At 38.1% G+C, this 26,186-nt stretch overlaps 1 protein-coding gene across 2 annotated transcripts in view; it reads left to right on the top strand.

Moving 5' to 3' along the window:
* The window catches only part of GNAS (GNAS complex locus), a 2,418,861-nt gene that overhangs the window by 758,805 nt on the left and 1,633,870 nt on the right, over positions 1–26,186 (top strand). Inside the window, exons 1-2 of one of the 2 annotated variants that reach the window (XM_044089971.1) lie at positions 4,570–5,558; positions 7,911–7,983. In XM_044089971.1, coding sequence (XP_043945906.1) covers positions 5,420–5,558; positions 7,911–7,983 — 212 coding nt within the window. In that variant the 5' untranslated portion in view covers positions 4,570–5,419. Of the gene's footprint in view, positions 1–4,569; positions 5,559–7,910; positions 7,984–26,186 lie in introns of those variants that run through there. The other variant, XM_044089970.1, reaches the window with a different exon arrangement.

Raw genomic sequence — 26,186 nt, 5'->3', positions numbered from 1 at the left:
ATGTTTATGGCTGGATGTTAGTAGGAAACTTTTAGATATTGTGAAGGTTTTGGTATTAGTTAGTGGGAGAGTGTGGGGATTAAGGTTAGAGAAAAGGGACAGATGTAATGGGTTGCATGAGTGTTGATGAAATGTATGCGTCCAAATATTTGGTGTTTTGGTTGTTGTTGTTCTTCTTCTTTCATCTTTTCCCGGTTAGGGGTCACCACAGCGGAACTCCGGTCCGCTAGTGATTGGCAGTAGATTTTTACTTTGCCAAGGTGCCAGCTCGACACTCAATTTTCAACGAAGCCACACCCATTCTATACATTGTCTTTCAAATGCCACTCAACTGGTTTTTCTGGTATAGTGTTGGGGTTAGGGACAGGAGCAGGGTTAGGGCTGGCATGAATTAGTAAGGTAAAACTCTACTGCTATGGTGGGTACTTAGCAAACAGAATAATTTTACTGTTTTGTCATTCAGAAGATAATGTCTTTTTGTCAGGCAGTTTGCTAATTTGTTAAAGCCTGTTTGAAGGAGCTGAGTAATTGACTGAAGATTATCAGAGTGACAGAATAGAACTGCTGGCATACTATATGAGTATTACATTTTCATTATGGCCATAAATCTGACTTGTATGTTTTGACCGCATAGAAAACAACATAATTAAGTAACAAAAAATGATTTAAATGGAAATCAACACAGTGAAAACAAGATTACAGTGTAGTCTGAAGGTACCATAAGCAGCTGAAGGAAGCATTCAAAATGTTAAATTGAAGGCTTTGCATTAATTTCTGTGGCTTAAGTTTTTATATTTGGCTAGAGAATATATAATTGTAAAAAGAAACTTAACAGTGAGTGAGGCTTTTGCATTATTTTCTGTGATACAGGTTTTTATATCTGGCTAAAGAACAGATAAATGTAAAAAGAAACTTCACAGTGAGATCATTTAATTGTCATCATTAACCATGATGGAAGACACCTGTAAAAGATATATAGAATAATTTGTTAATCCCTCCCATAAGTGAATGGATCCTTTTGAGTTTGACCTTTTCTACCAAGGCAAGGGTTAATGTACTTTATGGGTGGATATTTTCAGGAATCACTTAACCATGTTTTTGTGTGATTTGGGAAAAATAGAGTGCCCTGACAAAAGTCATATAGCAACAGGAAAAGTATTGCAAACTCCATGCAAACAGTAGCCAGTGGCCAGGACTGTACCTCAAATCTTAGAGCTTTGAGTTGGAAACATTTACCATTAAGTTATACACTGCCCTGTGGCAGGCAGACATTTAAAACATAGTCATACATTTGGCAGATGTAAAGAGAACCCGTGCATTTATTGGTACCGGTCCAAATATTTCTTTTCAGATTGATTGAGTAATTATTTTGGGGAAGTAAATGTATTTATTTATTAGTCATTTGTTGACTAGAAAAGTTTACTGGGCCAAGGACCCATTTTCAGTGGAGGCCCGGGGAGAAAAGTTCCACAAAAGATTTACATCAAAATATATCATAACATAGCATATAAAATGAGCAATAAATCTATATATGTATGGAAAACGGTTGATAAAAAAAATCATACAGGTTTCATGACCAAAAAAAAATTACTGTTGTAGTAACATAGTGGTTAACAGTATTAGTTAACACATGGTTACAGCGGCATATATGGGAGTTAAGAAAGTGGTCCTTGATAGCTAATTTGAAAGTTGTTACAGAGTCTAGTTGGGTGATTGATGGTAGAAGAGCATCCATAGTTTGGATATGGTATAGGAGTACAAGCATTTTCCAGCTCTTTTGTTAGGTTTGGTAATAGCTAGGAGTTGTTTATTAGATGACCTTAGGGTCTGGGTTTGGGTATATATTTGTATTATAGATTGAAGAGAAGGGCAGTAATTGGGGTTGTTAAGTAATTTATGGGAATTCAAACCAATTTAAAGGTTTAATGGCCTGGCAGTGGTGTGTGTGAGTTGATATATTGGACACAAATTTTGCCAATTTATAATAACAAGATTGTAACTTATTTAGTAGATGGGAGTGTAGGTTGGTAAAAATGGGGTTACTGTAAAGGGAGGGAAGAAGAAGACTGCTAGTTGTAACTTGGTAGATGTGTCCAGGTAATGTTTTTTGTCTAAATAGCTTACCAAGTTTAATTTTTTTTTTGAGCTAAGTATGTGGTTTTCAAATGTGAGTTTGTCATCAATAGTAATGCCAAGAAGTTTAGATGTTTTAACAATTTCAATTTCAGTATTATTTTGAGAGACTATTTTGAAGTCTTGAGTTTGAGGTTTGGTTGTGAATAGTAATAGTTTTGACTTTTTGGGACTGAGTGCCAAATGGGCTTCAGAAAGCCAAGTTTCTATGGATGTAAAAGCTTTTTGTGTTAGTTCTAGGAGATCTGAGAAGAGTGGTTTTAAAAAGGATTTTATGTTGAACAGTTATAGGCCGTCAAATGTCTAAATGTTCCAAGAAAAAAATATAGAGAATGGTGGAATGAGAGTCAGAAATGGAAGGGTAGGTTCAACTTTTTTCAGGACATTCTGAGGAATAGTTATTTAGGATGGGAACAATCTAAATGGTAGCTAAAAGTGCCACTGAACTGTTTCACAGCTTTATGGAATATTTTCTTTCCTTTTTTAGTGAATGTCACAGTTGCTATAAATATAAACTGCTGTTAAAATTTAAAAATAATAATCTTTCCTTTGAGTTACAATTCTTTGAATATTCAAGACTGACAGTAAGAATTGGTACTTAGGCGATTAACTTCATGGTTTGTGGGTGTGGGCATTTATCACTAAACAGCACTGTTTGTCTGATGATGATGATGTTACATTAGCTACTTTTTAACTGTCATTTTACTACACTGGGTATGTAGTACAGTATCAGGAAGCATTTGAGTTGTAGCTTGCCAACTTACCTCTTTTGTCAGACCTGTCCTCCTCAAGTTTTCACAAGAAGGAACACATCACAACTTTTCTTATGTGTAACTTATCTGTGAATATAGTTAATCTCTGCTTAGAGACATTTAGCAGAAGAGTTAAGTCTGTAAAAAAGCAACCAGCTAGCTACATGCACCCCAGTCTGCAAGAATAAAAGAATGCTAGACATTCCTACAAACATTAGTATTAACAATAGAGGTGCTGTCATTAAATTGCTTTCACTTTCTTAAAATCGATAGACATAGATAATTTATTTTTGCATTTAGAAAAAAAAGTCATTTCAGACAGTCGTATCCGCACAGGACAAAAAGTGGTGTGGGTACATCTTAAAATAAGTGGCATTTAGCTTTGCTTCTATTTTTTAACTGTTTAAAAGATCTAGTAACACAAACTATGTGGAATAAAGTACAGCTAACTGCTAGTAATGGTTTGGAGGTGGTTATTCAATCTATTGCTAAAGTAATCTGACCTCAAAAGCGGGATACTTTGGAGTACTGCAAACCACTTAGCGAGCCATTTTTATTAACCACCTTTAGATAACTTGATTTGTATCACAGTTGCCTGACAACCTTTTCTGTTTACTAAACATTCTATCGGCTAGCTGGTGTAACTTTGTCACCAAGCAAATACTTTTAGATTATAACTTTTGTATTTGACTACTTCACCATTACCTCTTAAGTAAAATTACCTTATCCTCTAAAACGCCATTAAACAATTACTGTATATCTTACTTTATGCTTTGCTACACCGCATCCCTATACTGCTTTTGTAGACCTTCTCCACTAATATTAACCACTTCATCTAGGGTTGCCACCTTTTCAAATGCCCCAAAGTGGGACATTTATGGTACAAACGTCAGATTTTGCAGGGCAAAACATATCCGCGATCAGTACAAAGGACATAACTTCACTGTTTTGCCTAAATAAAAGCTTATTCTTGTTTAATTTTAGTTCCTTATTCTGTTTCTTATAAGATGTAGGTGTTTCAGATACAGAATAACTGTTAATTTGTTCTAAAATCTCAGGACATTTGACTTTTTTTTTTCAATTTTTTGCAGGACACGGCTGCCTAAAGAGGGACTTTCCCTCGCAAAGTGGGACAGGTGGTAACCTTAACTTCTTCCCTACTTTTGTACTGGATTAAAAAAGGAGAGAAAACAACTCTTCCTAGTTAGGATTTAAAATGTCAGCGTGCCATTGTAGTGAGTTGCGGAAAATCTTCACCTCCTGTTTACTGCTTCAGCCTTTGAATTGTCTGTAAGAGTTTAATAGTAGTGACATTTGAATTTCTGCAGAAATTGCTGATTATTGTACATTTTTGTAGTTCCAAATGCGTACATCACTATCTGGCTCATTGCTAAGGATTTTATTTCATTTTAAACTTCTTGTGCTTTATAACAGGTGTTTCAGCTTTAAACAAATATAAATAAATAAATGTCACACTGTTTCAGTAGTGACCTGCTCTGAAGCGTTACCTACCGGTTTACCACACCCAGCTGCTCCCATGAGACCGGGACTTAGCCGGCTCCTGTGATGGAACGCCATACAACTTTAAACTTTCAACTCTGAGGGTTATTACTCAAAAGTTTAATACCCCTTTTAAGTTTAAACAAAATGTGTATTTGCTCCCTTTTAAGAAGAGCGCGTTTTCTAAGTACAGCCTGACGTTTGGGTATCATGTGAATGTTTCAGTTCCCATGGTTCAGTGTGTGAGCTGATTGCCCCACCCCGTTTTTCTCTCTCTCTCTCCTCTCAGTAGAGCTCAATACAAATCTATGAGAAATACAACACAGAAAATCAAAAATAGAATTGCAGACCAGGGAAGCCATTGCTGGGGATCGGCTGACTTCCCTGCCTGTTCGTTTGGGGAATCATTTCCCAGGAACAGGAAGGAAAATAAAGAAGTGAGAATAGTTCGGAAATGTAATGTGAAAAAAAGAATCAGAAAAGGGGCCTTGGACTGGAAAAAACACCACCATTAAGAAGAGGAGGAGGAAGAAAAAAGAAAAGAAAAGACAGGGGGGAAACAAAATTGAAGAAAAATCCTGCATTGCTCCTGCAAATACAGGGAACGTAACCTTTGGGGATTTTAGAAATCCATAGCATTATTGGATCCATATGCCTTGGCGTTAGAGGATTTTTGAGTGGAGCGAAGTTTGGATTATTTTGTGTCAAAATTACGGATTCTGTGGGTTGCTTCTGTTTGGAATATATTTATTTTTTCTTCCCCTCACTTTTTTTGTTTAAGTTTTGCCTTATTCTTTTTCTTTTTAATTTATTAGTATAATAAAGCGTTTCAAACACCCTGTCAAGAAAAGCTGCATCGAGGAGAGAAAAAGCAACAGGGCGGCCCGGGCGTCGTCATCATCCTGCTCTACTGATTTGTGTTTCTAGGTTTTTATTTACTGAATCTGTTGTTGTTGCATAAGTCTTTAAACAAAACATCGTGTTTGGATTAAAGCTGCTGTCAGAGGAGGTTGTAAAACTCGTCGGCAATCATAATGGGTTGTTTAGGGAACAACAAGACTGAAGATCAGAGGAATGAAGAGAAAGCTCAGAGAGAAGCGAATAAAAAAATCGAGAAACAGCTTCAGAAAGACAAGCAGCTTTACCGGGCAACTCACCGGCTTCTGTTACTGGGTAGGTACCTAAATTGGAACTGAATGGTTTGCTTGCTGTATCTCTGTGGTTTGGTGGTGGGGGCGGTGTGTTGGTGGCCAGGCAGAGTCGTTAAGGTTGCCGTCGGGGACTGAGGGCTGATTGCGGAGTGAAGGGGCCGCATTTCTGGTATTTCGTTAAGAGGGAGCCGTACCGGCCGGGCATGTTGTCCGTGTACAGGCCTGCTAGGGAAAACAGGGTCTATCAAACGGACAGGGACAGTCTGATTACAGAAGACTCTGCTGTTAGAAGCAGTTGTATATGTACCGGGTGACTGTTTGTTAGGCTTTACTTGCGAAGAAACCGGGGGCGTGGGCGCTGTCAGAAAGATAGGAGTATTGTATGCATGCCGTTTTTTAATATGTTTATTAGGATAGGGGAATAAATCCTGTGTGTGGAAGTGACCACTGGTAGCGGCCACTCGTAGCAAACCTTACTCTTATTAAACGTGTCTCAGTGTTATCTTTGGATATGTTTCGGTTTTAGCCGTAAGTATATAGCCGGATTTACCAGACTGAGGTGCGGTTTTTCGTAGCGCTTTAGGGCTGGGAGGAGGAGAGAATGAGTGGTGGGTGGAATGAACCAAGGGGCAGAGTAAGCCAGCTTAAATTGTGGGTTTCGACCGGCAGTCGAGCTTACAAGGTGCTACTTGGCATCCTTGTTTTGTATATGCTACTACAGAGGGAAAGGCCTTCAGGACAGGTAGCAACAACACTCTTGTGGTCTGAACCTTTCATGGGATGTGAAGTATCAACTTCAGGCCACTCTTGCCTGACCCGCTTCCAGTATTAGCTTTTCTTTTGTGGTAGTTCCCTCTGCATGAATTGGCCCATTGCTTGTGGGGTAACAGCTGCAGCTGCTGTACTATTTGTTTTGGGGTTGGGAGGATGAATGTTTAGTGTTTTAGTTATGCGGTTTCTGTTATAAGTGTGTTGTCTTTTTTTAAGAAAAAAATGAGTTGCTGTTATTTCTGGTGTCTAATGTAAATGATAGCAGAGAAGTTGTCAGTGTCGCATTCAAAATGGAGGATGCCACTACTGCTTCTTGGTGGGGTACTGGGGAGTTAGACTATCTGGCTTGGAAAGCGAATTATACAAGGTCTAAATTATATGATAGGGACTGAGGGAAGTGAGACGAGCAACAACGTTATCTTGGTCATGGTTACGTTGCTTAATTTTCACTGCAGGATGACTCTATCCAAATTACCTTGCTTGTAGGTTTGCCGTCAGTTTCCTTTCTGACTGATGTATTTTGGTGTCGCATAAGAGACGCTTTCAGTATCAGGGAAGTATTTACATAGATGCACATACTAAATATGTGACGTCTGTTTCTGAATGGATCTGTTAACTTGCAACGCTTTTTATTAATTTTTATCGTGTATTTATCGCTGTCTTGTTTCTTAATTTTAAGGGCGTAATCTGCTTTATGTTGACTCCAAAGAAGCGGTTTACTTAAGTGTATTTTTATCATAAATATTTGAGCTTTGTCTGTTTTGAATCACTCCAAGTAATGGACAATATTTAGGTAGAAATTAAGCAAGTACCTTTTTTTCTTGTAAGAATTAGTGGTATGTAATGTTACCTTATAAAATCGGTATTAAATAACATTTTTTGAGAAACGAGGCTTAAAAGTCATGTCACAAAGTTAATCCTCCATCATACCAGGTGGAATACCCGGTATTTAAACGTACCCATATTCTTGGCATTTCATATAACAATTTCTTGATAGAGACTTTGCTGGAAATCTTATTTTTCTTTTGTCAAGTACTTGGTCATAGTTTTGCATTACTTTTGATCAATGTGTGCAAATAAAGCACATCTTGAAGTAGGGTGTAAGCAGACTGAATATAACGCTTGGGTATTTTTTTTATAACCAGAAGCAACCAAACAAGAGTGTGTTAAGTGGGAATCGAGCACTTCATGTTTGGAAGTGGTGAAATATTAATTAAAAGAAACGGAATCAGTTTTATTTTTGTTTGGGGGAAGGGGCTAAAGGTATTTTTAGCCAGATGTGGGTGGGAAAGTTGATGGAGTCATCTGCTCAGGCTGTAATCCTTTTAAGTTTTTTGTTAATCATATGTATGTATATACATTAGAGTAACATTAAACGTATGCACAGATGATGGGCCAATAAGTGGCAGTGTGGAGCTTGTCACCGAATCCATACTATTACTAAAAATAGAGGTATCATGTGGTTTCATTTTCTCACTGGTTCCAGTGTCCAGCATCCAATTCATTGAATCAGATTCTGTTGTAAATAGCAAATGTGTTTATGTCAGTGTCTGTTTACATCTTTGTTTATATGCCTAATAGTTGCTGTGTTTTTTTTTTTCAGGTGCTGGTGAATCCGGTAAAAGCACTATTGTCAAACAGATGAGGATTTTACATGTCAATGGATTCAATGCAGAGTAAGTGCATCTTTTATAAAATTGTTAAATCTTTACAGACTACTTTATGTAGTAGAATGTTGTCCGTTTAAAACATGGGCCTGTTTTTATAGTCTTAATAGGGATCAGAGTTCATCATTTTAAAGGGTAAAGCTTTGCAGTCTAACATTTGTGCAATGTTGAATTTGTGGGGTTTATGTGCAGTCTGAGACTTTTGTTCAAGATGTCAGTATTTAAAATTAATGTGTACATTTTTTTGTCTGGTGTTACGGCTTGGTGTTCATGTCAAGCCTGTTTCTGGACTTGGGTTATGAGGTAATAAAATTCCTACGTTGTGTAAAGAGAATTGTAGTAATGCATATTTATTTTGTTTCATATGGTGAATACACAATTTTAATTTTCGTTTGCTTTCGGTCTTCTTTGCCAGATATCAGCAAAACAGATAGTCACAAGTGCATTTTTTGTTTTTCAAGGTACTGGGGAAAGACGGTAGTATTTAACTAGTTTGTGCATAATTTAGGTTGACTGTTACTAAGGCTGTCTCTTTCAAGTAGCAGTAGAAATTATGCAAGTAATGTCATTGTTTTAGAAAGGGGTTTATTTTCTTCAGAAATGTTACCACTTTAAAGATTGAAGAAATAAGCAGCTCTAGCAGTACTTGAAGGCTGCTGTTGTAAATGGAGATAGCTTGGATAGAACATTTTTCCCAAATGTTGTCGTTTTATTTTTAGTACACAACTATTTTAGTGAGAGCGGGCACATTGTTTTCCATTGTAGTTCATTTTGTTTTATGGTTGCATTTCATGTAATTTGTGGTATAAGGTCCCTTCCCACAGTAAAATAAAAATTCATTTTGAACTAAGTGGAAAGTGGTGGTTTTTGACTTTGCCAAAATGTGACATAACTAGATCATATGAATGTTTTTGCATAAAAAGACTGGTGTATTGAATGAAGGAAAAATATTTTCTTATCTTGTGATAATTTTTATGGAACTTAAAAGCTATTTAGTGTTGATTTTCTTAAGTTTTTCTTTTTCTGGTGTCTGAAGTCTCAAATTCAGCTCAGAATTATTTGGAAGTTAGACACAATGCTGTTCTCATCAAAACTTTTTTTTATAATTTCTGAAGTATCGTTCACCTTTAAGGTGTTTGTAGTACATAAGTGTGTTTTTAATATTAAATAAATGAAAAAGAAATAGTTTAACAGAGTGGCATAAATAGAAAATTAGGGAAACTGAGAAAGCGAAGAAATTCTCTGCCTTGCTCTGTTGCGTTGTGGAATTTTTTTCAGGTCATTTTATTAGTTTTATTTTGTCGAACAGTTAAGTTTATTTCACAATTTATTTGGTTAAATTATTTGTATAAATACTTTTCATAGAATAATTTATGCTCCCCATCTTTCTAAAAAAAGCTAGTTATTAATGTCCTATTGATGCCGTATGTTCATTTCTGTGACAAGAAAAAATACTGATCTCTTACATAGTGGCATTTCACATGGTCAGCACTGTTGTATGCTTAAAGAGAGCAAAAAAGTCTTATGGGTGAAGCTTTAGTTTTTATTTGCTGAATTTAATACCAGTTTCCTGCATTTAATTGTTAGGAAAATGTTAACTTTACTTACCATGGCTGCACCTTGAATTTCAACTCATTTTAAATACTTTGAGCATTTTTTTTCCTGCTTGTTTTGAAGAATTTTAGTGAGTGGCATTTACATTGTTTTTGTATGTCTACCTGTACATGGTTTGTTCTCGTGTCCACCCTGTTTAACAGTGGTACTAACAAGGTTGTACCAAGACGCTGAATCAAAACTGACATGCTAATAGAGACCACGGTTTATAAACGTTTTCTTCGTGCTAATTACAAGCACTTTTTTTATATTGGCATTTCTTCATGCAAGGGTTAATGCAAACATTGTAGAGATATGAATTAAATTTTTGCAGTGTAGATGTTATTTTAAAGTTGTATTATTTTTTAATGTAAGCTTGAGCTTGTTTCATGGCAATGGTTGAAAATTGCATTAAAGGAACATTTTGCTTGTTTACCTCTTCTAGTTTAATTTTGTTTTTTACCTGTTCGGGTTCATAAATTTTGGCAAGTCGTATTGGATTTAGTTCAGATGAACATTATGCCTGAACATTGTCATTTTTAACTGGGCAGTACAGTTTGATTTAAACAGGTGATGTGAATAGTGTACCTTTTTACAACTGGCTTGGGGATTAGTAGTGTGGGTGTTGCAGAATTGTGCTTGACAGGAGTGTTCGTTGTGGTAGTGCAGTTGGATCTAATGAACCATTTCACTCTTGCTGCCTGTGAAAGTGGACGTTCTAAGTAACTTTTGTGGAATTCTGTATGATATATGACATACTACCGGCTTCTTATCGGCCTTTGGTCCTTTTCAGCTGCACTAGGAGGAAGCAGTGCAGTAGTTATGTGTTAGTTAGTTAATCTGGTAGGCTGTTAGTTTTCCTGAAAAGGTTTAATGATTTAGTACTGCAGCCAGTGTGTTAATCTGTATCAGTAAGATAATTTTCACAGCTTTGCATGGTTTTAAGATATTTTGATAGGATGAGAGGTGAGTAGATAGAGCTGATTCAGCAAGTTATTTCTTAAGACACATGATGGTTGTTTAGTATAACTCTATAGAAGCAAAACATTTATCAAAGTAAATGGTTCCCCTTTTTTTTTTTTTTTTTTTTTTTTTTTTTTAACTAAGAATTTATTTTTTATTAATCCAGCAGTTGATGTATGTTGGTTCTGAAAGTAAGTATACTAAAATGAAGGCAATGGACTGCGTTAGTTTTTGTCATTTTTCCTGAATTATACTGAATTGATAATGTTTGTGTTCTGTTTACTGTATGGAATGATCTATTTTAAATAGTAAGTATATGTTTTAAATATCTAGTGCGCAGTTGCTAGCTGGATGCCTGTCACTTCACTTTAAATTTCATGGAGTATATACAACAGTACATTTTTTAATGCAGTAACTGTTCATTGCCTGCTTTTTCACAGTATTTTTAAATTGTATTTACGCATTTTCAGTTTTTGTGTTCACTGTTACAAGGTTTTAGTCTTGTATGACTGTTTATTTTGTATGTGAAAAATGTTGATTTGAGCTTTCAGGGTTTCATAACTTTCTAATCTTTTAAATTGTTTTGTCAATTTTAGACCTAATCGGTGAAAAAAAAAATCATGCAGTAGTGTTTGTAGCCTGTGTACACCGGGTGAGTTGGTGACTGAGAAATTTGAGTTTCAGTGTAGTAATTTAAAAAGTTTTGAATATTGCGTTTTTAACCACATTGGTGGGTTTGGAATGTTGGAATTGACTGTATCTGTTTGGGGCTATTTGTAGTAAAAGAGACTGGATGCCTAGAAGTAACTTATTCCAGACTCTTGAGTTATTTCTGTTAATAACACCAATAGCAACAGCCTTGGTGTGGATGTTGAGTGTAGCACTGCACAGTTGAATGGCTTTTCAAATGGCAAGTTTCCCAGCGTGCTTAGCCTGCCACCCTTGCTTGTGTTACGGGTTCCCAAAACTTCTATATGGTAGTGTGATGACCGTAGTTTAAATTGGGACAGTGAAACGTTGACATGTTTGTGTTGAACTCCATTTTTCAAGGAGCATTAGAAGAATTTCAGAAAGTAGACTATATAATTGGTAAATGCATGAGCCTAGCATTAGTTGGTCTTCTCTAATAGCTGGTTCCATTGCAGTGCTGCTGTCTGGATTGCTATCAGGTTTTTGTTATTGCGAGTGGGTGCAGAAATGACTGTTTCATTAAGCATTTCACTTGTCCATGTGGCATAAAATCCTTCATATACCCGTCCTTGACTGGCATAAAAATATTGCTGTCTTAGTTCAGTGGACTGCATTAGACCTATGTGGATGTGCCAAGCATGTGATAAGTTTTGAACTAAGAATTGAAAAATTACTGAACATTTTTTTTTTTTTTGCAATTTACTATTATGTTTGTTGCCTACAGAATGTTCTTTTAGTGGCCATCCTTGTGTGGCTAAAGCATTTCTTCTTTGGGGGCATTTTGAAATTGTATATGGTTCACAGATACTGTTTTTTTGCAAGAACCAGGATAACAAAAGAGAGCTTTGTTTTCTATTGTGGGTTTATTTTAGGGTGTGTGTGTGTGTGTGTGTGTGTGTGTGTGTGTGGGGGGGGGGTATTTTCTTAACTTGAGCTGAGAAGAATTCCAGTTGGTGTAATTTTTTGAGGCAATGAGCTACCCAGAAGCTATTCCTTACATAGACATGGATGTGAAAACTGTTCATCTTTCCGTCTTGGTTTAACATTAAGAAAATAAGAGGAGTTGTTTAAATTTTTTTTTTTTTATTTATTTTTAACACTGATTACTTTAGTTCAGGGCAGGAAAAGCTTTGGAAAAAGCTGTGTGTAGAACAGTTACCTTTTATTTGACCATTACATTTAATGTCTTTTTAGCATGGTTGCTTTTGTGCTTTTCATTGAGAGAGTAAATCGGCATTTGTGGATTTAATTTTGCGTATGACCCAGAAGCATAGTTTGCTTATTTTTTTTACTAGCTGATGATAGTGATTTTAATCAGTGTCCCTTTTTAAAAAATGTATTCTGCATTTTTGTCACTATTTCTGTATTTTGCACATGTGTACTGTTGACCTGCCAGGCTGTACTTAAGCACAAAAGCTCCAAAATACACCACTTATCACAAGCCATGGAGTAGCAGGATCTATATAGCTGTCTTAAATAACTACAAGTAAATCAACTTTTATACTTTTTAGAGTAATGTGTGGTCAGAAAACACAGTTGTTCTCCCTACGCAATAAGGTAAGAGTGTTTAAGCAGAGTAGAATTTTTAGAAGTTTGTGTATTTGGGGATGGGATTATGACAAGGTCAGAAAAATGCAGCTAATGTAATTCGGCCAACTGAGATGGTCAGAACAAGCGAAAAGTATTTTAGTTGAGGTAACTGTGGTAGTGTTACTTTTGCAATCTTTTGAGTGAGGTGACTTAAATATTTGGGTTGTGGCTAATTTTTTTTTAGTGGTATATTTGTTTAAAAAATATATTGATGACCCTGCTTCTCAGAACCTTTCAGTAATACGCAGAAATGGTAATTGAGCTGTTCCTCTGTACAAACTGCAGTAAACATTTTAAGTGTTTGAGGAGACAGAGGAAATAATTTGATGGTCACTGTTTACAAGTGTGTGGTTTTCTTTTGGTTTTTGGAGAGTTGGCAACAGTGCTGGGTGAAGCCCTTTCGAATATGTTTAGTCTTTGCTAGAAATCAGATTTGCACTGCAGTGTGGCTAGAGTTGTTTCCTTGCATAAGGTTGGGTTGTGTAAAGAGTTGTGTCGTTACATGCTGCTCATCCTGTGTTAATGTAGCAGAAACCTTCTCCATTCATTCTGGTTGGATTTCCTTGCCTGGGTCTTTACTGAGTTGGAGAAGGCTGGAATGGGAAAACATTTTTTCTGAGGCAAGCAGGTATGGACTGAATAATAAGGTTGGTGAGAAAATTTTAAAGGATGATGGAGGTAGGTCCAGGACTGTAGATGGTTAAGAAAGTGGACAAGAACTTTTTCCCTCCAAAAGTAATTTGCTAATCAGAGTGACTGGCAAAGGCAGGGTGAATTAGAGGTAGCAATGTTGTGCTGTAGCAGGCTTTGACTGATTAAACTATGGTTGGCCTTGTGCTGCAGATGGCTACCGGTGTCTTATGTATCTGCTTTTAGTGCCTTTGTATATTTTTGTGTGTTGTAAATTGTGTTGGTTTCGTGTGTGTGTGTAGTTGCCATCTTTTCATTCTTAATTTGTCAAGTATCTGTTTGCATTTTAGAACATGCTCAGTAAGCTCCATTGTCATATTGAGTATACTGCCAGGACTAGAAAGACATACTTGTGTCTGAAGGGATGCCAGGACAGGACAAAGTGCATGTTCCTCTCGTGTATATGATGGATACATTTCTTGTATACACCCCAGTGTGTGTGGCAAAATGTAATTTGACTAGAACATTATAGCATGCTGCTGGAGTTATCTGCTTCTTAATTTGCAGACTAGCAGAAGAGGCATCATGCTCTTAATGAGTTTGGTTGTGCAGCAGCTTTTATGGTTTGTATTCAACAGGCTGTGTTTTGTATAGGTCCTGTATCTGCTTTGTTTAACACTCATCTGGAATGTTTGCAACACAGTATCCCATGGACTGATTTCACTACCTTACCAGTTGGAGAAAATGGGACCTGTAGTACCTTACTGATGCTTTACAACTCTATACAGATTAAAGAAGTTGAGAAGGTAGTGGGCACTGACTTGTAAATCTTTGACTAAAACAAATGTATATTTCTTCTTTTAAACAGTCTCCTGTCCATGTTCCCTTTGAAATTCTTTCTTGCACTGGTGCTTTCATACTTCTTTTTATGTTCAAGAATTCTGAACAAAGCCAAAAATAATGGGTGGATAGAAGTTTTTAAATTGATTATTTTAGTTTATCTTTTTAACACTCAGATGCATAATAGAACAGGTATTGCATTAAAATGCATTTTCTGAACTGTAAGTATGAAACTGCCTTGACTGTAATCCTCAGTTTTATCAGAAAATCAATTATTTTATGAAGGAAGGACATGGTAAAAATGAGGCAAAGCTGGTATGGCTGACAGATTTGCTTAATTGGCTGATTTTATTGGTTGTAAGCTCATGAAGTATTTTAGCTTGCCTGTACCCTTAAGTAAAAAGTCGGGTATTCAGAATCCGTGTAGCTGAAATGCTGGTATGTTCTTAAGGGGTCATTTACATATATTATTTGGTCCCCTATAACTGGAGGTTTAAGGTGTTCTACAGTGAGGACTCTAGCTTGGTTAGGTCTTGCAGTTTTTACAGAATGGTTAGTTTGCTATTTCTACCCTTTGGTTTGAGCAGTATATTAGATAAAACAATGCTGATACAATTTATGCAGGTAAAATTTACAGTACTGTAAGCATTTTAACCAGTGTCTTTCATTTTTTTTGACAAGTTTGAGTAAATCTGAACCACTAATGTTTACAAATACAGACACCTTGGATTTGTGCTTTTCACCATAAGCCTGTTGCTAAATTTATAATCTTGAGGGATGAAGAGGTTGCACTCCACATGACTTCATGAAAAAAATGCTATATGATCACCACTTCAGTGCAGTCATTCGACATCAAGTGAACATTAAAACAGAGAAAATAGAAACTCTGTGTACTACTGAAGTGTTGATAGGACATTTTACTTTGTATAAAACCTGAGATTGCTGTAATCTGTAATTAAAGGAGAGACGTTTTCTGAAATATATCTCAATGTTTTATTTATTGTTGGCAACAATTTATTAAAAATCATTTTCATTTGTGCATATTGTGGAATTTTAATGCACAATGCACTTGTCATTTTGGCATTGATCACTGGTGTGGCCATTTTATTTTTATATTTATGTAATACTAATGCATTGAGATACTTGTACTAAGTAGCAAAAAAAATTGAACTTCTTACGTCTAGCCACCAGAACTATTTCTAATCTACCCACCTTTAAGTGTTGCCTAAAGGAATACTTTACAAAATCTTGGACCTGCTCCTGTGCCATAACTGGCTGAACTTACTCATTATACATCTGTCACCCCTTTTCAAACTAAATCTAATTTCTTGACAGTCTTTTCCTCCACTCCTTTCCTTCGTGTTTCCCCACTAACCAACTTTATCCACTTCATCTCTGTAGACCTTTCCTCTACCTTTTTCCTTCCCACCCACCTAAGCTCTACACTCTCTTCTTATAATCTCCTGCATTCTTCACTCTATAACCTTAATATGAGCACAATCTCTCATACTAAGGCATTTCCCTCTCACTGTCTGTAATCATGTAATCTTTTATATAACGTGTATCTTTAATATAGTTCTCAGTTTCATTTATCACATACTGCTGTATGTAACAAATGTGACTATTTTTTTCCTCGCTGCTGATTTTCATTGCTCTTTAAAACATTGAACATGTGTGTCCATAGTATTCTCGTTACAATTTTTCAGTCTTATGATTTGTAGTGTAACATGATACTTTGTGATTTAAAATGTCTGTAATTGATGTTTGATTGCGGAGCTTTTCTCCCTGGGCCTCTGCTGAAAATGTGCACTTTCTGGCCCAGTCAGACTTTCCCGGTAAACTAATGTTAGATAAATAAACAAGTTAATTTGACTTCTTGTCAGACAGTTAATGCTTGCATTTAACTTTCAGCACCATGCCTTTAAGAGTGTATATCCTAAACTATTCTATGTAACATTGATCTTTGGCCAGCTAAGACCTACGTGCAATCAGCTGGACATATAAGTGAATTTAAGTAAATCTTTATCTGCACTTTTTTCAAATACAGCATTTAAATTGATTTATTTGTGTTGCATTGAATACAATCTAGCTGGAAGTTGTGGCTCTGTTTTTTCAGTTAATCTTGGGGGGTTTGAAACTGCCCGCCCCCTCTTTTTTGTAAATTTGCATTTGGATACTCCTCCTGGGCCCATCACATTTGCTCACTCAAAAAAAAAAAAAAAAAAAAAAAAAAAAAAAAATTTTGCACTTTTTCATCTGCTTTTACTGCTTTTGTTTCTTCCCACTTTATTTTGCTTTTGCGTCATCTTGAAAGTACTCAGTTGTATTTATTACTGCTTGGTGTAACTATCATTCTAAGCTTTTTGGTTTAAGCACTTGGGCTTCAGACCAGTTGTTTTACATTAAGAAGGTTCGTGGTCTGTACTCTCGTTGGAGGAGAGGCTGGACTCTGCCCTTCTGAGCTGGGAATTTCTGGTTCAAGGCTTAGTGCCTGCATATTTGAACTGTTTCTTACTGAAATTTGTGCACCGCCTTTGCTGTAGCATAGACTAGATCCAGGTCTGCCAAATCTAGCTTTGCTTGTATAACTTGAGCACTAATCCAGGCCTTCTTTTTTGGAGAAGGTTCCCCTGCACCAAAGTGGCAGGAGTGTTCAGTTAGAACTAGTCTGAAGAGTACAGGAACAGGACTCAGTTTTGAGATTTTTTTTACTGGTTAATTGGGTAATGTGTTTACAAGCATTTTCTGATTGCTTGTAGTCATCTAAAGCTGTTTTAAGTGTATTATTTACTGTTTGTAGTAGTTTAAAACTGTTTCAAGTGCATTGTTTACTGTTTTTGCCTTGTCTTGTCAAAATTTTTTTCTGTTTCCCACCTTTCTAAGCTAGTATAGTCCAGTTTTCAGGCTAGTGCTGAATTCAGGGCTGTGTTACAATTTTCTGAGTTGCCCATACCTTACTTGGATAGAGGGAAGTTTCTCTGTTCACCTGTGAGAGAGCGAGCTTTGAGCAGCCATCTGTTCCTGGAGGAGTGGTTCCAGCCCAGAAGTTAGTAGTTTATAGGCCATTTTGGGCTAATTTCCATCTCTTTCATTTCTCTGCTGTAAAAACTGCATTTGCACGGTTTTGCACGTCTGGGCAGCGCCGGTTAGCTAGGGCTAAATTTATCCCGGCTCCACCAAGTCTTCTCTTCAGTTTTTCCCTTGAAAGTAGTCTGTCAACCTAAGCACTTAAAAAGCATCCTACAGTCCAGCACTTGCTCAGACCTAATAGCAAGCACTAATATACCCCGACACTTGATTGCCCAGCAGGGCAAGGCTCATTATTCACCCCTCACCAACCAAGCAGCTCACCCTACTATTCAGGCATGACCAAAGGGCAATTTCAGGTATACTCTCCAGTCCAGCTGGTGAATCTCTGGATACCTTGAGGCAATATTACAACTGCCTCATGTACACAGACGACCCTCTCCTCCTACCACAAAACATTAACAAGAGATGCAATTATGTAGCTAAATTGGAGACTAGGCTCTCTCCACCCAAGACTGGAACAGGCAGTCCTGAGGAGAAGGTTAACACTTGCACCACACCTCCAGCCTCACAGAGACATACTAAACCAGCACTGGCAAAAAATACACATAAATACACAAAATCATACTCTGAGGCTCTGAATAAAAACCTGCAAAAGCATCACACACCTCCAAAGCAGGCACCCAAAAAACCTGCACCTCCCCTCACAAACCAGACAACACATAAAACGCAAAATCAGTGTGCCGCACAATCACAGCCCTTAAGGTGAAATAACATACCTAACACACTAGTAATAGGCGACTCTATAGTCAGGCACACTGACGTCCCACTCACTAGGCTGGACAAGAAGGTTACTGTTAGCTGCCTGTCGGGAGCCAGAATCCACCACATAACACACGCACTCAGGTCACTCTAGAACAAGCATAAATATGACTCTGTCATTGTTCATGTTGGTGTGAATGACCTGAGACGTACTTCCCTGGACTACATGAAAAGAGACCTGGAAGAGCTCTCTGATCATGTAGCCCAGGCAGGTATGATCCTGACCCCGAGTAGCATCCTGCCCTCACCAAGAATAATACCGCAGTATAAAGAAAAAATGATCAATTTCAACAATTGGCTAAGCTTCTGGTGTCAATTCAAAGGGGATCCAGTGTCTTGTCAGCCTGGAACAACATGCTCGACGAGCCTCGTTGCTTTGCAAGAGACGGCTTGCACCTGTCACCACTAGGTTTTCGAATACTGGCCAAGGCTTTTGCTGCCCCCTTAGTGCCTTTTTTAGGCAAGGCTCAAAAGTAAAACCCATCTCCGTAAACAGCACAAATAAAAAAATGAGGGTTATGCTACTCAACACTAGGAGTTTAAATCTCAAAATGCATGCACTAGAAGCACTCCTCAGTATGGAGAACGTCGACATCTGTGCAGTAAGTGAAACCTGGTTCAAGGCTCTACAGAGAGCGCCCCAGCACTATCGGGCTACAACTCGTACCGCACATTTCGGCCACAGAACATGGACCGAAACACACAAGGAGGGGGTGTATCCACATTCATCAAGGATACCTGCACCCCCAGGTTAGTCGTGCAGCATGTTACCTCCAAGTTCATTAATGTGCAACTAACATCAGCCAAATCTGCAATGCAAATTGTGGCCTGCTACAGATCACCCTCTATGACCCAGGACCACCACTCCGCCTTTCTGGAGACACTGGAAAATATGAAGGTCCTATCTAACACCCCGATATTGGGTGACTTCAATTACCCTACCGTTAACTGGGAAAACTACTCAAGTACAAACTCCTAGGTCCAGCACTTTCTGGAATTTATCAACTCAAATGCCCTGGATCAGCTGGTGAACTCCCCTACCAGATGTGAAAACATATTGGACCTGGTCATCACCAACCTGGACGACAGGTGTTCCACACCGGAGGTCAACCCATCACTGGTTAGATCTGACCATAAACTAATCACTCTGGATGTCCACACCACACCACCATCTCCAACCAAGGAAACCACAGTGAATTACTTTTCTATAGCAAACTTCAACTTACTTAAGACAGAGGTGTAAGTTTCACAGCCCCCACGCTAAAGGATAAGTGTCCAAGATGCAGGAACCTTTACAAATGCACTCTGAGCACCTACAAGGATGCATGGATCATGCCATCCCTAGCAAAATGAAGACTCGCTCCCCTAAGAGAAGGAAACTAGTCTGGTGGACCCCTGCCATAAACAGGCTATACAATAGGAGGAGGAAACTAGTTCAGAAAAAAAGCAAATCCCAAGAAGGAAAGACATCCCTCATCTGTAAGAAACTAAGGTCCCTCATAAAATCCTCCAAGTTTAACTTTGAAAGAAAAATAGCCAAAGGTTCAAAAGATAACCACAAAGCCTTCTTTAGCTATGTCAATCTAAGTGGCAACTCGCAGATATGCTCTGAGCTAGGGCAAAATAGCACAAAATATACTGAACCCACTGATATTGCCAACATCCTGGCAGATTCAGTGCAACCCCCCCTCACCCCCAAAATGGGCCCACAACAATACCAGAAAAGTGTAGTGTCCCAGAAATCAGACCACAAGTGAAAACAGCCCTTTCAAAAGCAGAGTCAATGGGGCCAGATGGTGTCCCAGGCTGTGTTTTGCACGAACTACAGAACGAACTAACCCCCTCCCACCTTAACACACACTGTTCAACCTCCACCTCTCCACAGGCTACGTGCCCATAGAATGGCACATAGCAGTGGTTATTCCGCTCCACAGAGGAGGGGCCAGAACTGACCACTATCGCCCCATAAGCCTGACTAGCCTGGTCTGCAAGGCTGTGGAGCGCATCATCTCGGAACTCGTTGGACATTGGGAACCTCCAAACACTTGACCCGACCCAGTTTGGCTTTAAGGGCAGATCATGCCTACTAAAACTGGTTGACTTCTTCAAGACAGTCACCAAGGCAATAGATGAGGGGAAGGTGGTTCACACAGCCTACCTTGATCTCGCCAAGGCTTTTGACATCATTCCCCACTTGAGAATTATAGAAAAACTCACCAGCCTGCACAAACCCCTACATCACGAGATGGGTTGCCAACCGACTTAGACAGAACTCGCACGGTAAGCATAGCGGGCTCCAGGTCCGACTCTAAACCAGTCACAAGTGGTGTCCCACAAGGCTCTGTCCTGGGACCCCTACTGTTTGCATATACTTCTCAGAAGTACAGGCAAACACAGGACGACTATGGCTGTCTATGTTCGCCAATGTCTGCAAACTGGGAGCCATAATTGACTCTCCAGCTGACACGGACATTCTCCAAAAAGACCTTACTGAGACTGACACCTGGTGTCAAAGTCATGGTCTCAAGCTAAATGCCAAAAAATGCATAGTCATCCCGTTTGGGGGAAAAATAGGTGGCAGCCCCCTTAATACAGAAGAGGTAATAAGAGATCCGGGGACCCAGGTAGATAGTAATCTCTCCTTCGACAATCATATTGCCAAAGTAGTTAGGAAATCCTTCTATGTAGCCCATCTAATTACTAAAGGGTTCGCATCTAGAAATAAAGAGGTTATAATGCTCCTCTACTTGTCACTCATCAGACCCATCATAGAGTATAATGCCCCATTTGGGATGTCCCTCACAAGACACTTCCAACTGCTGGAAAGACCACAGAAGTACCTCAACAAGAGGATTATTGGCCTCAAACAATATGTCCTGTGCAGCTCGACTGGAAAAACTCCAGCTGTACTCTGTGGCATATCGCTTACTCAGAGGTGATCTCTGCCTGACTTACAAAGCCATGTCCAACTCAGAATTGAGGGACATGCTCCACCTGAAGAAATCCAAGTCACTACGAGACACTCGCTCTAGTGAGCTAAACCTCGCCACAACAATAAATAGAACATGCTGGAGTGATAGATTCCTGTCACAGAGACTCCCCATGCTTTGGAACAAAATTCCTAACTACATTAGGCAGAGCCCCTCAATAACACTCTTCAAGAGAAACCTTGATGAGTGGATGGGTAACAGAAAATACACCCCTGGGATCACTTCATTGTCCCCTTTTGATAGAGGCTCAGTTAATCAGTGGGGCGGTGAAAGCTGACACACTCTGGCTAGGCTTATAAATGCCCTCGGGCAGATAGCCTAGTACCTACCTATGATCTCCAGATTAATTTAACATTGCTCCTGTGTGGACATTGATGGACTGCTTTGAGTATTGTGTTGCTAGGACCGAAATCTTCAGAAAGGATACACAAGTAGAATATTCCAATGTCAAGTTTTCTTTGAAAAACAGAAACTTGGGCAAAAGCTGATTAAGCTGTGACTAAGTTCTATTTGGCTCCTTGGCTTTTTAGTTTTTGTAGACTTTGTTTGTATGGGCTGGAGATATTTGGCCAGTACTGTTCCTGCATAAGCAGTCTATTTCCATCAAGTTTCTTTAGATGACATCCTTGTAACTTGGTCTTTACAGAACATGTTTTTTAGACTTTTTAAGAGCTGGACATCGTGTGCAAATCTGTCTTTCCATAGATCAGCCACCCAGGAGGATCAGCTAGGATGCTCTTCTAAATGTTAACAGACTGAATCTTCATAGCAGATTCAAAAGATATATAATTACCATAAGTTTAGATATGATTGACAAATTCAGTCTCTATTAACATCCCTGTCCTTCATTCTCCTGGTTCTGCAGGGGAGGAATTGCAGGTTGTATTTTTGTTGACTTTAGCTTGGTCAAAAACTGGAAATTGAGGTGAGAGAGAGAGAGAGAGAGACGCATGGTATTGTGAGAAGGGGAATGTGTATGTATAGTCTGGGCATACTGAAGTCCTAGAGCTTAACAAAGACTGAGTTCTTCAAGCAGATCTACTATTACGCCAAGTACATTTTTATTTAAAAGGGCTCAAATGTTAGTATAAGTGCTAAAATTAGAAGTGTGGACATGTCTTACTATATGTTACACGTACCTAGCATAAACTGCTGAGCCATTGTGTTAGTGCCCTTAGCCAAGTTGGTTATAAGTGCTAATATCGCAAACTTAACTGTTAAGATTTTCATTCCTAGTGGCTTTCGAAAGACGTGTGAATGGGCGTGCCTTCGTTGAAGGTTGCGAGTCGGGCTGGCACCTCTGCACTGAAAAAATCAACTGCCAGTCATTAGCAGACCAGTGTTCCGCTGTGGCTACCCCTAACCAGGAAAAGCCGAAAGTAGAACAAGAACTACATCTGTAACAGATGTGCGTTAAACTACTTGCCTCCACCTAACAGCAACCAATGCATTTTATTTTTGTTAAAGATTGTAAATGAGCTAATCATGTTTGGACTTGCTTCAGCCACACCACTGGCAAAATGCTTTAAGTAATACATACAATACATATAATGAGAAAATATTGATAATGGTTAATGACAAACTTAACTTGATATTTTAAGTCCGTGCGTCTCCAAGATGGTGTACAAAAGGGCAAGTCGAAACAAAACAGTGTAAATAGTATAGTATAAATACCAAGAAAAGTTATATAAATTTGACATACATATGTTGTGAATTGTTTGGTACTTAAGTGAGTACGTTTTGTGGTGAGTGGCAAAGTCAACAGTCAATCAAGTCTTGTAATATTACAGTAGTGTCTTTTATGTGAGCTACACACCATATATTTCTTATTAATTCAGTGGTGTATGCTCATTGTTACTGGATCGACAGGTATTTGGCTCTTGCTACCCAAATTGATTGGATTTGTTTTTATTACTCAAACTGTAGTGCAGCACTGGGATTGTTGCAGTCCCCGAGAGTGCCATTCTTCAGGTAATACCTTTTAAGAATCTCTTCTGAGGTAGTGGTAGCTTAGGTGGATGTTAAAGATTCAGTAGCACTTACTGAAAAGAGTAGGGAAATTTCCCTATGCCCTGGTCAAATTTCCCCTTGTTAGTATGAATACGACCTTATGTCTTCCCTGAAAAAGAGGCTTAGTGAGTACAATAAAATACATTATTTAAGCTGTCTGTTGAATAGGACTTCACTTGGACATATGAAGTCTCATGAGTGCTTACTGGTAACTTTTTAGTAGCTCGGTGACGTTTGTGAGTGTTACATGAGAATGTATTATATTATAATTACATAGGAGTAGAAACATTTTACAGGTAATGGCATTTTCTTGGCTTCTTGTGGTTTTATTTTTTTCTGTAGTAGATTATTTTTAATTTAATATTTTATTGTACAAGTTCAGTTTGTTTTTTTGGGGGGTTGAGGAGAAGCATGTATCTTTAATGCATTTTTGGTACTCTGTGTAGTTTTTGCTCTCACTTAACTGAAGGTGAGGCAAGGCAGAATATTGAGGATTATGGCTGACTGCTAAATTTCAGTTGTGATATTCATTGGATGTGAATAAGTGTTTGAGTTGCATAAGAGTTATAAAAAACAAGATGGATTTGTTACAACTGTATATGTGTTGTTAGGTCATTAGGCAGAATTGTAATGCATGTAGTATTCATAGTGTGACATAAGAGAATAAGCTGATTAGAATCAGGAGTCCTACAGTTCAGTTTCTTAAACTTTACAATATATTTTGTCTTATGAACTCGACCCCACACATTCAACATGTTCAGTTTATCTTTTTGCTTTGCATTTTTTGGGGGGGGGGCTTTCCTTTTAATTGCGCTGTGTGTGGATGTAAAGTTAACTGGGAATGCCAACTATGAGGTCCCATTTTCAGCAGGAGTCTAGTGGAGAGGAAAATTCTACAGAATAGTAAAATGTGTAGTAAATGCTAGTATATACGTGAAAGTCAGTAATTCATATTTTAATTGAGGGAATTCTTCCACTAGAACAGGGCAGATTGGGGTTTCCCAATGTGAAGGTCTATTTCAGAGCTACAAAGTTAAGGCTTGTATATAGCACAAGCAGAAAACTATAATTCAAAGTGGAAAGGGATGATGTTGAAACTGGGAACAGAGTTCAAGAAACAAGGAAAGACTGGGATTTTGTATGCAGGCCTTTTAAGGAGAATAACAATAATCATACAGAATATTATATCCTTAAAGTAGCAGAAAGTATTCTAAGAACTAAGCCAACATGGGAATGGAGAAAGGAGACTCTGCTGATGGGGATGACTGCAGTTAGGGATATAGACAGTAGGTAAGAGGGAATGGAATTTATTGGAGAAAATTGGCAAAGGAACCAAGGTATTGGGAACAAATGACTAGAGAAGGAAAGGTAATAGAATGAGAAGAGGCCAAGAATTTATTTGGACTGCAGGTTAGAGATTGCCTATCAATGATTGATATGAGTATTGGCAGAACGAGATAGGGTGGTCCTAAACAAAAGTCTAGCACTGGTAGAGTTTTTAGTAGAGTCTAGAACAGGAGCTACCATTAAAGGAATAATTAGTAGAGCATATAAAATATTGTACGATAACTATAAGAATCGGAGGAGATTAGAAAGGAATGGGAAGAGAGATTGGATAAGCAATTCACAAAGAAACAAGGGAGGATATATGTATGTCTCCGAAATATGCAACAAAACCTAGAATATTTAGGATTTTTGCTTGGAAACGTTTACAAGTAGACTCCAGAGAATTTTTCCTCAGACAGCAAATTATTGGAGGTGTGACGGGGAAGAAAGAGGCACTTGAACATATATTCTGGGAGTGTGGTGGGTTGGTGGACTTTAAGGCTTCCCAGCAGGATGCAGTGTTGGATGAGGTTTAAAAGAAGGCAGGACTTAAATGAGCTATGTAATATTTGACCTGAAAATGATTGGGTAGAAGTGATGTGTAATGTTTGCAACTGGGAGTATGTCAGTATGGTATGTGATGTAAAATGCTTGTAACTAGGGTTGTGTCCGTGTGGTTTGTTTTCATTTGTACAAATGAAATGTAAGATTGCCTGTGTTGTATGTGATGGTTTAATAAAGGTGTTGTTTAAAAAAAATGAAGGGAGGGGGCAGGAATTGAATAATTTATGTAAAGTTGCTTAGATTGTAAGAGGGCAATATATGTGAAGTGTAATTGTTAATGTAATTTGATTACTTTTGTATAAATACACAAAAACAAATGTATATTCTGAACTGGAAGCAAAAAAATAAACAATAGCCGGCAAACGCAGCTGCCCATAACGCTGAGGAATCTGTGTTCACTTCAGTGGATATAACTACCTGTCCCACCACTCGAAGTAAAGTAGAATTCTCCATTTAATCACAAAATAAAATACTTCTACACTCAAAAAGCATTCAGTGTTTAAGCACTTTCGTTTCTTAATACAGACATCAGAACAAAGAAATGCTAAAAGTGAGCACTTGTAAAGAATCCACTCATTGCCACACTTACATGCAAACAGATCAACAGGTAACAGCGTCATCCTTTGAATTAGATTGCTTTAAAGAACTATGCACGCTAAAAACTTCACACGGAAAAGGTGAATTAAACACTGTTAAAAAAATCTTATCTTTGTGGCGACTGTAATAAGTATGACAAGATTTACTACAAGTGCAGAATGTAAAGAATAAAGAACACATGAAAAGTAAAACTTCATACACTACTAGCCCTCAGTTTTAGTTCACTACTAACAGAAACTGAATCATTTAAACCAGGAGGTCTAGTCGCGTTCAGTCTGTTGCCATAACATTTCCTGGTGGTATAATTGTTTGTGCCAGTCACCTGCAAATGGGGGACACTAAATTTGCTCCAAGAGAAAAAATATAAGTCTTTTAAAACCAACACAAACATTGTGTCTTGCCAGAGCACTCTTACACTCATTCTGCTGTATACTGTAATTGTGTTGGTTAAGTATTTCTATAAAGAGCATTTTTTGTCTTTCCACATAGTCCGCAGGACAAGATTCACAGGTCGCAAGGTATATATCCCCTCTGTGGTACACAATTCCATCTTTCAAACACTTTGCTGCT

The sequence above is a fragment of the Protopterus annectens genome, chromosome 12.part0 (genome assembly GCF_019279795.1).
Source record: "Protopterus annectens isolate FY-2018-M chromosome 12.part0, PAN1.0, whole genome shotgun sequence".
NCBI lineage: Eukaryota > Metazoa > Chordata > Ceratodontiformes > Protopteridae > Protopterus > Protopterus annectens.
The sequence above is the reverse complement of the archived record's forward strand: the minus strand, read 5'-3'. Positions and strand labels throughout refer to the sequence as shown.